This window comes from Rhinopithecus bieti, unplaced genomic scaffold, assembly GCF_001698545.2.
Source record: "Rhinopithecus bieti isolate Rb0 unplaced genomic scaffold, ASM169854v2 scaffold_60, whole genome shotgun sequence".
NCBI lineage: Eukaryota > Metazoa > Chordata > Mammalia > Primates > Cercopithecidae > Rhinopithecus > Rhinopithecus bieti.
Window position 1 is genome coordinate 1,766,895 of NW_016803192.1, and position 14,988 is coordinate 1,781,882.

General features: G+C 34.5%; 1 protein-coding gene across 3 annotated transcripts in view; it reads right to left on the reverse strand.

Annotated features, from left to right (window-relative positions):
- Nucleotides 1–304: 304 nt before the first annotated feature.
- ZCWPW2 (zinc finger CW-type and PWWP domain containing 2) overlaps nucleotides 305–14,988 on the reverse strand; it is a 159,872-nt gene continuing 145,188 nt past the window's right edge. The window contains exons 1-5 of one of the 3 annotated variants that reach the window (XR_001884775.1): nucleotides 11,696–11,783; nucleotides 10,950–11,007; nucleotides 9,808–9,875; nucleotides 4,052–4,176; nucleotides 353–912 (exon numbers count right to left, since the gene is read on the reverse strand). Coding sequence is in view for 1 of the 3 variants with exons in the window: in XM_017868469.1 (XP_017723958.1) it covers nucleotides 751–912; nucleotides 4,052–4,176; nucleotide 10,569; nucleotides 10,950–11,007 (346 nt within the window). In the remaining 2 variants the exon portion in view is untranslated. Of the gene's footprint in view, nucleotides 913–4,051; nucleotides 4,177–9,807; nucleotides 9,876–10,568; nucleotides 10,570–10,949; nucleotides 11,008–11,695; nucleotides 11,784–14,988 lie in introns of those variants that run through there. The other 2 variants (XR_001884774.1, XM_017868469.1) reach the window with 2 other exon arrangements.

A 14,988-nucleotide genomic window follows, 5' to 3' on the forward strand; every position in this document is an offset into this window, starting at 1 on the left:
CTGTTCATGAGAATTCCTGAAAAATGATGTAGTTTTTAATTTCTATATTGTTAGATTTCTTATAATGAATGTTTAACTTCTCCGTATACACGTTAAATTACATTTTTCCACCTTTCTGATGATACCTCCAAAGACACTGAGTCAGCAGGGAAGGGTCTAGGATTTTGATCTTCCAAAATCTCCCAGAGACTCTATTAAGCAGTCAGTTTTTGGGTACCATGGTTGAAATAATTGTTTCCAGTATAAGTAGCAAGTGAAATTTTGTTTTATAAGAAAAATTTCAACTCTATTGAACAATTATTTAAAAAATTATTTCATTTTATTTTGTAATAGTTTGATTCCACCACAAATATACATTCTCTAAGTCTATTAGATTTGAATTACCTCTGAGAATTATAATAGCTTGGCCAGCCATTTTAAGTTATCCATTTTTGAATAAAGGGCCTAAACAATCATTGTAAAGCATATGTTTGTGAGGCAATTTCACAAACCATTTAAAAATTAAGGCAAACAAGAAATATATAAATACAACTATTAGGGTTTTTTAATTCTAAATTTTTGACACTAACTTAAATACCATTTGACTGGCTCTAAAATCATGGCCATTCTCAAAACATGAAGTAGAAAGCTATTGCAAATATAAACTTTGGTATAATTTATACCTATTTCACCAAACATTTTAAGGTTTTAACTTTGGATAAATATAAAGATGCCAATATTTTTATAATTAACTTTAAAATGTGTAATATTCTAAAACTCAGACATCAAAGCATCTATTTCTTTAAATTTATTAGTTATATCCTCAATACATTCTCCAGCTTTTAATTTTATCCCATCAATTACAAGATAGTCCTCTTCATAGTGGTTTTCAAACAGACTGCCTGCAGGAGCTTCTGGGCTGCATTTAGATAACTGCAAAACAACCATATAATGAATCGGAACTATGTCAAATTTACCTGATTACTGGAACAAAACATAAAGTAGTCAGTAATTCTGCAAGCCACATTAGCTAAACGAACTTTTCTGTTATTCTAGTGTTCAAATAATAGTCACTATATATAGTATAATGTAGGGTGAATGTGTTTATATAAGAAAAAGTCATTATTTAGGTCTGTGTCTATTCCCCAGCCTTATACATTTTTAGTTTTAATTTTATGCTTTGGAAAATGTGATAATTCTAATTCTATGTGAGTTTTCTACGTTGTTTTATTTTTTACATTATTGTTATAGGGAATACAACTTAAAATGTGACTGTTTTAGTCACATTTTCTGTGGTCGTGTTGTCAAAAGGTCATCTGCATTGCTTAAAAATAGTGATAATTTGCTCTTGCTTAGTGGGAAAGGACACTAGTAAAAACAATGCATATGTGGATTTATTTGCTTTATAACTTCAGAGCTTATTAAAGGGAGAGTTCACTTCCCATGTAATTCAAGGGAAAAATATATATGTAGTTCATAGAAATATCTTCACATATCAAAATGTATTCTTTTATACAAATAATTTTCAGTAAATTCTATTTTATTTGTATATGGATTATTCAATTTGTGAATTATTCAGGTGGATTTATAAAAATCTAAAATTTATTTCCTCCGATTGCTTGCCAAGTCAGGGCATGTCACCCAATGTTAATATTAGCTTAAGAAGAACATAATTAGGAAGGTGACTCTACATAGGAAAATAATTTCATAAAACATTTCAATGACAAATAGAAATGAGTTTTGATTATCTATGTGTATAAGCTTTTTTCCATGTTGTTATTCTCATCCATTGATGTAAATGCCTGAGATAATCCACTTGAAACCTCATAGGTGAAATGAATGATGAAAACATCATCAAATTCACAACTTTGAAAACAGCTTATACAATGTCTGCTCAGAGAGTCAACGTGCTCAGGACTTTAAAATTCTTAGGGGTCTCTTCTTGGAGTATTTACCTTATAAGAGGCCACCTTCTCCTAAAAACAACACATCTCCAGCTTTAAGTGGAGTTGCTTTTGGGAGACATATTAATTATTTCTAATAACAGTAAATAAATTCCAACATGTGATTATTTATTTACTCTTAAACTGAAATTTCTCCAGCTTTGCTAGTTGGTTTCACTGTTATTCTCCTCATTTAAAAGTGAACAAGAACCCAAATATCCTGAATCTGGCCAGACTTACAAAGCTCAGTATGCAGAGTGCTTATGATTCAGTAACCAGGAGGCACTCACCTGCCCACTAGCCAGTTAAAATAGCTAATTTTTACACTTCTGAAATGCTGTTTGAAAGAATAAAATAATACAAGAATCTAAAACAAAAAGCAAGCTCCTGCCTGGTGATGGGTTAAAGCTATATATTTTACCTTAAGAAATAAAAATCAGAAGTATTTCTCTGTTCTATCACGGTACTATTTATAATGGCAAAACAGAAGTCAATTCTGTGCCTATAAAAGCTCCAGGACATCGCTATAAAGATCAACCTGGCTGTATTTTTGAAAAGAAACTGCTAACACTGAAAAACACTATACAAAACCATATGGTATTCAAATAAAACACATATTTGCTGAAAAAGAATAATTTGTATATTAATTATACGTATGTAGGATGTATGATACCAATCTACAGGTCTTGTTCTGCAAAAGACCCATATATAGAAAACAAGTCTTTTTTTTCAGAAAGGAACCCAACTGGAAAAGTATCATTTACAACCCATGCACATTCAGGTAAAAATTGATATTGCTGATGCTGATTAAGAAAGTTATGTTTTTCAACTCAGTAGGAGTTTTTAATGCTAATATTACTTTCCTTTAGCACATTCATCTCCATAGTAGTACATTCTGTATATTTTATTAATTTCTAACTCATTAAAGGACACGTTTACGAATAATCTTTATTTTTGTTGACATTCTGAATGAAATCATACAACTGGGCAGTCTGCTTAAAGGTGTAAACCCCTTTGTCCATTTATAAATCCATCTTTTTCTACATCTTGGAACAGACAGACTTGGAGATAGGCAGTTGCTCAAAGTGTGAATGTGGGAAAAGAGAGATGAAGAAAGAAAATCTAAGCACTTATTCTCTCTAGCAACTGCTATTGCCAATTCTCATCTGTGGTAATAGCCAAACCTCGGGTGTTTGTTCCTATGGAAAGCACTTTTCCTGGTTTATCATATTTAATCCTCAAAACAATCCTCTGAGGTCAGTGATAAGCCATTTTTTCAAATTACACAAGTCCTTATTGGCAGGACCAGGATTGGGACACAGGATTATATTTCAGAGTCAGTATCAATATGCTCTCTTGACTCCAGGCACACTGCATATCTAAATAAATGAATGAATAAAGCCTTAAGGTTACAGAACTCCTCACTGCCATTTTTTTCCTAGTTAGGGAACAGCTGCACTGCCACATGAAAGTGTCTACCCTATGACTTCTTTTTCTCATACCTACCACATCACTGCTCCGTACTAATGGCATGAGCCTTGTATCACAAACGCTCATTTTATTTGCAGAGACATTGAATAAAGTAAGCACATTTGGCCTTTCTGAGTTCACCATAGAAAGCCAAATGAAAAAATTAAAAAAGGATGAGTCTAGATATAAATAGTAAAACTTATTCCCGTGAAAAATTCTACCTCCAGTATGTTAATGATAAGGTTTGTCCCTGTAGAGATTATCTTGGTGCATAGCCTAGACAGGGCAGATTTTCCAGTGAGCTCTTGTTATCCTGGCCCCCTCTCCTGACTGTAAAGATTGGTAGCAAGGGGGAATTCTCTCTGGAGTGGCCTACTTCAGCTACAGTGAGCATCGTCCATCTTTCTTCACTCCAATCCCAAAGACTTAAAATTAAAAGAACTCCTCTGCTTAAACACAGATTTTTTTTTCAAATACTGATAGATGTGTTTTGATTTCTTAACAGGCTACTAGTTTATTATTTACCTCATGATAATCAAGGACTCAAATTTCAAACATAAAATAGTTTTTTATATATTTAAAATTACAATTAGGAAAAATTCTACTGTTTAAATAATTTGAAGTTGTTATTTAGGTCTGAAAATAACTATCAATATTACCTTTTCTCCCATATTTATTTCCTCTCCAAGTCCTTCTTCAGACTCATCAGGTGTGACTGTGGGTTGCAGTGCTTGCTGTAGCATTTGCTCCAACTCTTTTAGTAAAACTTCCGTCTCAGATACAACTAAAAAAAACATGATTAATACAGTAAGAAATGCTACATCTCACTTAATTCAATCTAATTCATAATCTTAACTACCCAGAAGGAAGAAATCTTTTAAATGCTACAAGGTAAAATATAAATGTTTTATATAATTTTCTTAAATGACTTCTTCCTGATACAAAATTATTATGAATATCAACATGAATCTTTTACAATTCTTCCTCAAAAAATGTAGGTAATAGTCTTGCTATGTATAAACCATAAAGTAGAAGTGAAATATCAAAAGCTTATTAGAACTTTTTTTTAATTAGGGGCTAAAGGCACCAAACTAAATTATATTATTTATAGAAACAGCGTTAGCAAATTTTTTTCTAAAGGGACAGAGAGCCAATATTTCAGGCTTTGGGAGCCAGATGGTCTGTGACAACAACTCAATTCTGTTATTGTAGCACAAACCATTGACATGTACATAAACAAATGAGAGTGGCTATGTTCCAATAAAACTTTATTTACAAAAACAGGCAGCAGCTGGTGACCACAGTTTGCCAATCTCTACTATAGATTATTAAACTATTGTTAAAAGGAAAAGTTTTGTAATTAAGTGGCTAGGCTGAACACAAGCTAGTGCCTTCCTAATCCAAATGGCAACACATCTTAATTGCTTAATCTAATTTTTTAATACTGTATTTATAAAAGTCTTTTTGTATTATAAAAGTCACCATGACATGCTCATGCCTGTAATCCCAGCACTTTGGGAGGCCGAGGTAGGTGGATCACGAGGTCAGGAGATCGAGACCATCCTAGCTAACATGGTGAAACCCCATCTGTACTAAAAACACCAGAAAATTAGCCGGGCGTGGTGGCAGGCGCCTGTGGTCCCAGCTACTCGGGAGGCTGAGGCAGGAGAATGGCGTGAACCCAGGAGGCGGAGCTTGCAGTGAGCCGAGATTGCGCCACTGCACTCCAGCCTGGGTAACAGAGCAAGACTCTGTCTCAAAAAAAAAAAAAAAGGCAAAAAAAACAAACAAACTGGTAATTCATTGACCTTGCTGAGATAAAACAATATCCCCACCAAAGAAATAAAAGCCTACTATAACTCTAGACTTAACTACTGATTAAAAATATGCATTTGCATTTTTGACTTAAATAAAACAAACATTTTCATTTTATATAGGGCCTAGTGAAGCCTTTGCTTCAAAGAAGGGAGGCCACATGCCTGTTGTCTTGCACCAGAGGCAGATGGGGCATCTGAGAAGCTCTTCCAAAGACAACGTAATTCAGAGAGAAAGGCCGTGAGTACACATCCCTTCATCTTCCACTAGTTAGTAAAATCTAACATACCACCTTCTATTATCTGCAGTTCATGGGCAAGTCAGCAAAAATCACACCTAGTAGAGTAGCTGAAAGGTCATGGAACATGAAAATACCCAAGCAGGACATAAGTAGGAAAATTTAAAATTCTGCTAAAAGTACTTATTAAATAATGTCAAATAAAATCATAGCAGGTTATGAAATAGGTTTCCATTTCCTGGTTCTTGTCATTACAGTACTGGAAAAACTACTTTTAGTTTATATTTTTCACAACACAAGTTTGTCTTGAAAATAATTTTTCTGTCAATATTTACTGCTTTCCCCAAGCACTTTCATACTCAATCAACAAATACTTACTGTTTACCTACTAAGGGGCAGGAACACAAGAAAATAGGCATAGACTAATAAGCCTTCCTAGCTATCACCTCCTCCCTGTCAATTTTAGGTTTTCTCTATGGAAAACCTCTTTCAAAATAGTTTGAAACAAGCTTTTTGATAAGCAACTCCACATCTTATAAAAAGTTCTCATGTTTAAAAACAAACAAGCAAAACCTGTAATTAACATGTTAGTTGCATCCACATAGATCTATGTTCTAGGGTTACTGTTAAGGCCTAAGAACACAGAATACAGAATGCTGAATTCTAAAACAGTGGCATTCAAAATTGTGTGGGCATAATAATCACCTGGAGAGTTTATTTAAAAATATAACAATGCAATGTCTATCAAATCAGGATTTTCTAGAGGAATGTATGTTTTTTATTGAAGCACTTTTGTTAATAAAACTAACACCCTCTTTAAGACAGATTTCTTATTTAGTAACCTGACTATATAATGACTAGTATAATAGTCATTATACTATATAATAGACTAAATACCTGACTAGTACATGACTAAGAGAAAATTTAATTCAAGGAAATAGAAACCTAAAGAAAATTTAAAAGCTCTGGTATGTAAATCAATAACAAAATGATTCATTAATATTTTCATATATATGTGTATATATACACACACGTATATATGTGTAAAAATGTATACATATGTATACATGTGTATATGTGTGTGTATATATACACACACACACAAGCTTTTTTTTTCCTTCAAAGGACTACAACTACATTCTGTGGAATTAAATAGATGACTGCTCATGGTTATTTTCACACCAATTCCCCAGTTCCACTCACAAATGTTAAGTTTTCTTACTTTACATTCTGAGTCTATGGAAATTGACAATGACATTTAATACACTGTTGAGAAGATAGATTTGAAGCTATGCTGTAAAAGAAAAAATGGCAAACAAACACCTTTATATTTCTAATGTTAGGCTAAAATACAATCAATTTATGATAATAAATATCATTGCCAAATGGCATTGTAGGCTCTTTTCAAGTGATCTGAAGAAATACGTACACTGCCTTTTGATCAAAATTAGACAAAGTAATGGATGACTTCATAAGTCAACTAGGGTTGACAACACCAACCTGACTGCTGTCAGCTTCTGCTTCCAGAGTAGTGGGAGGTTTGCTTTTCTAAGTAAGTATTCCTATATTGTAAATGAACTTAAAAAATAATTCTCAAAAAATAGCAGTTATTGTAATCTGTAAACTATGTTATCAAAATTGGTCAATGATATCCTCCAAAGATACGGACAAAATGAATGCCTTTGCTGATTGCATGACCAATCATCTTCTATCAACACTGATTATCTTGTAGTTTCTCTGACTTGTTTCAATTTATTGTTGAGAGTGAAGTGGTAGCATTACGGCTACTCTATCACTCAGAGAAAGTTAAAAAAAAAAAAAGAAATGAAAGAAAAAATATGTATCTGTAATAGCAAATTCCATATCTAGCTTTTTTTTTTCTTTGAGATGGAATGTCGCTCTGTCACCCAGGTTGGAGTGCAGTGGCATGACCTCGGCTCACCGCAACCTCTGCCCCCCGGTTTCAAGCAATTCTCCTGCGTCAGCCTCCTGAGTAGCTGGGACTACAGGCACATGCCAGCCTGCCTGGCTAGTTTTTGTATTTTTAGTACAGACAGGGTTTCACCATGTTGGCCAGGCTCATCTCGAACTCCTGACCTCAGGTGATCCACCTGTCTCGGCCTCCCAAAGTGCTGGGATTATAGGCGTGAGCCACCACGTCTAGCCCCATATCTAGCTTTTAAAATTAATATGTAGAAAATAAATCAGTGTTGTTTTCCATTCTTGATAAGAAATAATTCACAGTTTGTCTCAATAACTCAGTTACTATTTTAAAAACTTTCAAATATATGTTTATGGAGTTTTCTTTCACCTAGACTTATCTATTAAATGTTTAAGAAGCTGTTTCCTCCTGATAGAGTTTGGATATGTGTCTCTGCCCAAATCTCATGTTGAATTGTAATCTACAGTGTTGGAAGTGGGGCCTGGTAGGAGGTAAGTGGATCATGGGAGCAGATTTCTCACGAATGATTGACTACTATCCCCTTGGTACTGTCCTTGTGATAGTGAGTGAGTTCTCATGAGATCCGGCCATTTAAAAGTATGTGGCAACTCTCCCCTCTTTTGTTCCTGCTTTTGCCATATGACATGCCTGCTCCCCCTTTACCTTCTGCCATGATTGTAAGCCTTCTGGGAAGGCTCCCAGGAGCCAAGCACCATGCTTCCTAGAAAGCCTGTAGAACTGTGAGCCAATTAAACCTCTTTTCTTATAAATTATCCAGTCTTTGGTATTTCTTTATAGCAATGCAAGAACAGACAAACACATTCTCTTACATAGTAGCTACTGGTTGGGTTACCCCAAAGCTGGCACTGAAGAAAAAATCCTAAATAAATTTGCAGGGCTATGTCAATGTTGAAATTTGGAAGGTATTTTAATAAAAGAGAAGAGTAATGAGGAGGAAAAAGTACTTGGTTTTCTTTTGTTTTCTAAAAGAAAAGTGTTAAGAGTCTAAAAGTTTTCCTATTTTACATTCTGGGTCTAAAAAAAACAAGTTATTTTTTAAAAATAACTACTTCATCCTTTCTGTAACCCAGGGTGGAGTGCAGTGGCGTAATCATAGATCACTGTAAACTCAAACTCCTGGGCTCAGGTCATCCTCCCACCTCAGCTTTCCCAGTAGTTGGGACTACAGGCATGTGCCACCATGCCCAGTTAATTTATTTTATTTTCTTAATTTTAGTAGAGATGAGGTCTCACTGTATTGTCCAGGCTGGTCTTTAACTCTTGGGCTCAAGGGATCCTCCTGCCTCAGCCTCCCAAGGTGCTAGGATTACAGGCATGAGCCACTGCACTTGGCTTTCTTTTCTTTTAATAACACTGCAACAACTGACTTATTTAGCCAATTGAAATGCAATGCCATAGGATCCCCTGGGATTGACTTCAAGGAAAAGGGAATGTATCACTGATAGCTCCTCAGGGTTTAATGGGCTTTGAACATGACTGCCAAAGTTCCACATTGCAAATAAGCATTTTACTGCTTTTCAAGACTAAAGAAAATGTAGAAGGAGGAAATTGCCTTTGAAAACCAAAACTTTCTCCCTGCATTCCACATTCACTCTACTGTGTTCTAATCGAGGACAATTTAGTTTGAAGCCTCAGGCTTCTGCTTTTCTTTCTTCTCTCCCTTTGGCACTCCTAGGATCCCAGTAAGTTTGGAATGAAGAAGTCTGGATTGAAATGTATAGTTGTTGGTATTTCTTCTCACAGCTGTTGCTGCTTTCTTTCTTTCTTTCTTTCTTTCTTTCTTTCTTTCTTTCTTTAGAGGGAATCTCGCTCTGTCACTCTGTCGCCCAGGCTGGAATGCAGTGGCGCGATCTCATCTCACTGCAACCTCTGCCTCCCAGGCTCAAGTGATTCTCCTGCCTCAGCCTCCAGGGTAGCTGGGACTACAGGCGCATGCCACCATGGCCAGCTAATTTTTGTAGTTTTAGTTGAGACGGGTTTCACCATGTTGACCAGGCTGGTCTTGAACTCCTGACCTCAAGTGATCTGCCTGTTTCAGCCTCCCAAAGTGCTAGGATTGCAGGCATGAGCCACTGTGCCTGGCCTGGTGTGTTATTTTAAAAAATTAAATACATGACTAAGAGAAAATTTAATTCAAGGAAATAGAAACCTAAAGAAAATTTAAAAGCTCTGGTATGTAAATCAATAACCAAAATGATTCATTAATATTTTTCATATATATGTGTGTATATACACACACGTATATATGTGTAAAAATGTATACATATGTATACATGTGTATATGTGTATATATACACACACACATGAGAGCTTTTTTTTTTCCTTCAAAGGACTACAACTACATCCTGTGGAATTAAATATAGGTTAAAGAACTAAAAGCAGGACAGGCTTTCACATACCCATGTTTTCCTTTGATAAGGCATCATCAGAACAAACATTTTCAAAACAGCATTTTAAAATTGCTTTCCTAGAAAAAGAATTTGACAGATTTAGTTTCAAAAGATCAATCATGTATATTTAAATGACCATTTATGTCTATTCATTGGTAACTGTAGATTATAAATACATATATTTTCTTAAGGTAATTCTCTTGGTTATTTTATGTAGTAAGAAGGTATGTTGCAGTGAAAAACAAAGAAGACTAATATTGATTTGAGTTCTCACTAGGTGCAAAGCATTAACAATTTACCAAGCACTTTACACTGGCTTTTTCATAATCCTCCTCCAAAACAACTACTAATTGTTACTGTCATTATATAAAGAAACTGAGAATTTGAGATATCAAAGAAAAATGAGAAGTTTGACAACTTAGGTAAATGGTGGAACGTGGCAGAACTAAACTCTGTCAGACTGCAAAATCCATACTGTTTCCATGACTCTATGTTGCTGACACAGAGTCAGAAAACAATTTGCTCAAATGTGCTTTCTCTAACCATAAGATCTTGAGAAAGTCACTAACTTCTCCAAGCCAGGAATTCTTCATTTTTTAAAATGGAGATTATAATATACTTTCTAACTATTTGATAGGGCTAGTGTGAAGTGTAATGAAATAAGGCAGTGAAAGTCCATTTTTAAAATTTAGTTATTCATCTTCTGAAGAAGTACAAGGAAGAAGAAAAGGGCTACCTATTAGTGTCAGTCCTTGTTTTTGAGTATGAACCCTCCTAACACAGCACTGATTACCATTCTTTAAAACATCACTGGTTCAATGACAAACACTAAAACTTGTCATCTGTGGCTTATTAGTTCATTATGAAAACTTGTTTCTGGTTTAAATTACCTATTTTAAACTAAAACCTGATTCTCTTCTGATTGCTCATATTAATCTCTAAAAGTACCATTTCAAAATATTTCATAAATATAAAGCTTTTTCCCTACTTCTAAGACTACTACTTATAATTCTATTAATTCTTTTAGAAAACTGTAAACACAGTATTTTCCAAGTGAAACAGAATCAAGGATTATGAGAAAGGTCATGCAACAACTAAATCCAATATATATTTCAATTTTATCATAATACTATTTAATTTCAAAAGCATACCTTTTCCTTTTCTAAGTTTGGGCTTCTTCTTTTCAATATTACTTTTAGAAATCTGCTTCTATAAAACAAAAACAAAAATATGAGTTAGTTCATATAGGACTAAATCAGCTCAGTAAAATAATGGGCCCCATGCAGTTCAAGTAATTTGGCCAGAAGAAACACCCTGGCCGATAGCCCTAAACCACATCTTTACGTCTAGTCAACCACTGCATAGTCACTGCAATTGCATGGATCTGCTCATCTTTCAGGAGTGCTAAACTGATCTGATTTGGATGTCTACCTCCCATATTACCTGATCCCCCTTACATAACTTCACAAACATATAAAATACTAATAAAACACTTTAAAGTTGTACACACATATATAATGTTTACATAAAGAAAAAAAAATCAGATGCCAGAAGCACATGAAATGCAAAGCTATTAATAGATAGGTGGAAACTGACATAGTGAAAGTCCAAAAGAAATTTGTACCAGGATAAGGGGCCAAAGGAGTTTTGAACTGGGCTTTTCATGTCCAGGCAAAGATAAGTGACATGTTTTGAGGGTGACACTGGTTAGAGAGCTGTGCTAATAATGTTCCATAAAGCCCAGGGACTTCAAGGATTTTTTCCTGTCCATAACAAAAGAATAGGAAAAACTTCATTCACGAGGACACAAAAGCAATAAGGTAGTACGCAGTCTGACATGGGGAATTAGATGGCAAAAAGCAATAATCCTAAAAGAATGAAAACACTAGGTCTATACCATTAAAGTGAGAAATCCAATTTCATGTCTCCTGAGATTTCCCAGTCGAATAATTAACACGAAGACTTATCCAGGACTTCTAAAATCACTAAGACAAAAGTAAGCAAAAGAGCCAAGAAATTAATGTAAAAATGTATACACGGTCTTTGTAATTCACAAGTATTAAGAGCATATAGATCATCTGGAGAAGAAAAAACCCATAAAATAATTATATTTGCACTGTATAGCTCAGTTGACATAAAACTCAAAAACAGGCAAAGCTAAACTGTGGCACTACAAGTCAGGATAGCAGTTACCTTGGAGGTAGGAAGTGTGACTAGAAGAGGGCATGAGAACACTTCTGGGGTTCTGGAAATGTTTTGCTTCTTGATCTGGTGCTGGTTAGAAGGGAATGCTCATTTTAAAAAATTCACCTAATTTTATTTACATTTATGATTTTCATTTTGTATGTTTGTATTACAGCAATAAACCTAAATTAAAATAAATATTTAAGTTATTAAAGGGTTAAAATGGATTAGAAACTATAATGAACAACTTTAGGTTTCTATACTATCTATAAGCCATGAAAGAATTTTAAAAGAGCCAAATAGCACTTCTAGAATTAAAAAAAATAGTCAATTCATTGAATTTAAAATTCAATGGATGAATTAAAGAGCTGATTAGATATGCTGAAGAAAAAATATTCTGGAAGGTAGACTTGATGAGATCACCAAATCTATAGCAGTGGGACACAAAAATACTTTTTGGAAAAGTAGCTAAGAATCACAGAGAATAGAATGATAAGGTCAAGAATATTTCTGAAAGGAATTCCATAAGAATAATATGGAAACAAAATGGAAGATAAAATATTTGAGGTGATAATGACTAAGAATATTCCAGAATTAGGCCATGTGTGGTTGTTCACACCTGTAATCCCAGCACTTTGGGAGGCCAAGGCAGGTTAATTATCAGAGGTCAGGAGTTTGAGACTAGCCTGCTCAACATGGCAAAACCCTGTCTCTCCTAAAAAAAAAAAATCAGCCAGGCATGAGAATCACTTGAACCCTGAAGGCAGAGGCTGCAGTGAGTTGAGATTGCAACACTGCACTCCAGCGAGAGTCTGTCTCAAAGAAGAAAAAAAAAACAGAATTTTCCAGAATTAAACATGTCAATTTGTAAAAGCCCATGGTGCCAAGCTATAAAGGTAAGACAATTAGGCTTTAATAGGCACCATATCAAAACAATACCCAGGAACCTATCTTCAATTAAACAATATTCAATAAAACTGTAATTCAAAAAGGTAGCCATATGTGTGTGTTTGTTAAGACTGAGGAGTATAAAAAGGTTTAATACTATTTTCTCTGCCTTTGTGATTGTTAATTTCCATGATTATGAAAAAAATTACAATTTTAAAATAATATTTTCAAAAGAGTGAGAACTAAAAGATAGAACTTTGCTGACAGAGCTACTACAGAATGTACTTTGCAGGAAGAAGATTAATCTAGAAAAATCAAAAAGAAGTGAAGATAAGTAAATTAAGTGCTCAACATTATGTAAATCTAAATAAACACTGACCTAAAAAAAGACAAATTGGTAATGGAGTAAAGAACAAAGAGGATTTACAAAAGTAGACAACTGAATGGAGGAGGAAAAGGGGTTAGACAAAGGTGAAAGCATCTTAAGAACCTTGAATTATTCAGAAGAAGAGTGATGGTGATCAGATTTAAATTGTTAAACCCAATAAGCATGTTCATATTTAAGGATAATCACCAAAAGAAGAGAAATACAATTTGTATTTTTTTAAAGAAAATTCATTTTATTACATCTAAAATATGTACTTCAATGGATAGAAAATTTGTAGAGTGAATACTTGGATAGACAGATAATGCCTGTCTATTCAGTACATTTATTATTAGAATTTGCTGCTAACATTTTGAAAACATTTTTGAAAAAATTTTCAAATGAAGTACTTTCCATTTAAATTCTTGTTTACATTATGTATATTCATTTGCTATATTTTCAAGTTCCATAATTTTGTTCAAAACCCACTTTAAGATATTAGTTCCCATGAGGGAGGATGCAACAATATGACCCATATAAAGAATTGACTCTTGCTTCTAGTTGGTTCACACCCAGATAGTTGAATGACTTCCTGAGTTCCCTTACTACCATGAAATTCAATTCATCTTCCAGATTGTCATTATGTTTACCTCTTCCCCTATTTTCTCTCCAGTGTTGATCCTTTTCACTTCAGCATTGATTATGCCCAGGGCCTTTCTTGACATCTAGGGTAGATTCTTAGCCTTGACTCTCATCTTGATACCTGAAAAGGCTACAAGTTCCAGAGTGTAGCCACCAGGTGGTAGAGACTCAGTGTGGTTCCCTTAGTGACCATGGAGTAGAGATTCTGTTCTAATTGTTTCAATCCCTGCTAATCCTCAATGGACATGCACAGTGTTTGTAAATGACTAATAATAAGATAAGAAATTTGTATATCATCATCTTCTCATGGATGATCCTAGGCTTTCCTTACAGAAACTGGTGGCTTCTTTTCTTATGTCTTCAGGTTGGTTGAGGTTTCTCTTGGTTTGGTGGGGCATCTCTGATGCACAGTGAAGCAGCTAGGAATGTTCTCCTGTAGGTCTAGGGTTGGCTGAGGTAGGTAGTTCTGCCCTACATGACTTGCATTTTCCTAAGACCATTGGGTAAACTTGGGTTAGTGTAGAGGGTCAAAAGAAAAGCCAAAATACACAAAGCCTCTTAAGGACTAGGTTGGAATTATCAGTCAGTTGGAATAAGGTAGAAATCACTTCTACCTTATTCCATGGGCCAAAATAAGTCACAGAGTTCAGCCAAAGGCATGCAGTGGGGCAATATACTCTTCTTTAGAAGGAACAGCTGCAAAGGGTGTGGTTAAAAGAAGGTGGTCACATCTCCTGATTTCAAAAATTATGACAAAGCTACAGTAATCAACATAGTATGGTATTGGAATAAGAACAGAAGAATAGATCAATAGAATAGAATTGGGAGCCCAGAAAAAATCTCTCATGTATATGGTCAACTGATTTTTAGCAAGGTTGCCATGACAATTCAGTAAGAAAAGAATAGTCTTTTCAACAAATAGTACTCAGACAACTGGATATCCACATGCAAAATGAAGTTCAACCTGTACCTCACATCATACATAAAAGTTAAAATGGACCAAAAATGTAAATGTAAGAGATAAAAGTTAAAACTCTTAGAAGAAAACACAGAGGCAAAACTTTATAATCTTGGAAAATCCATAGAACTGTGTTTCTTAGATATGACACCAG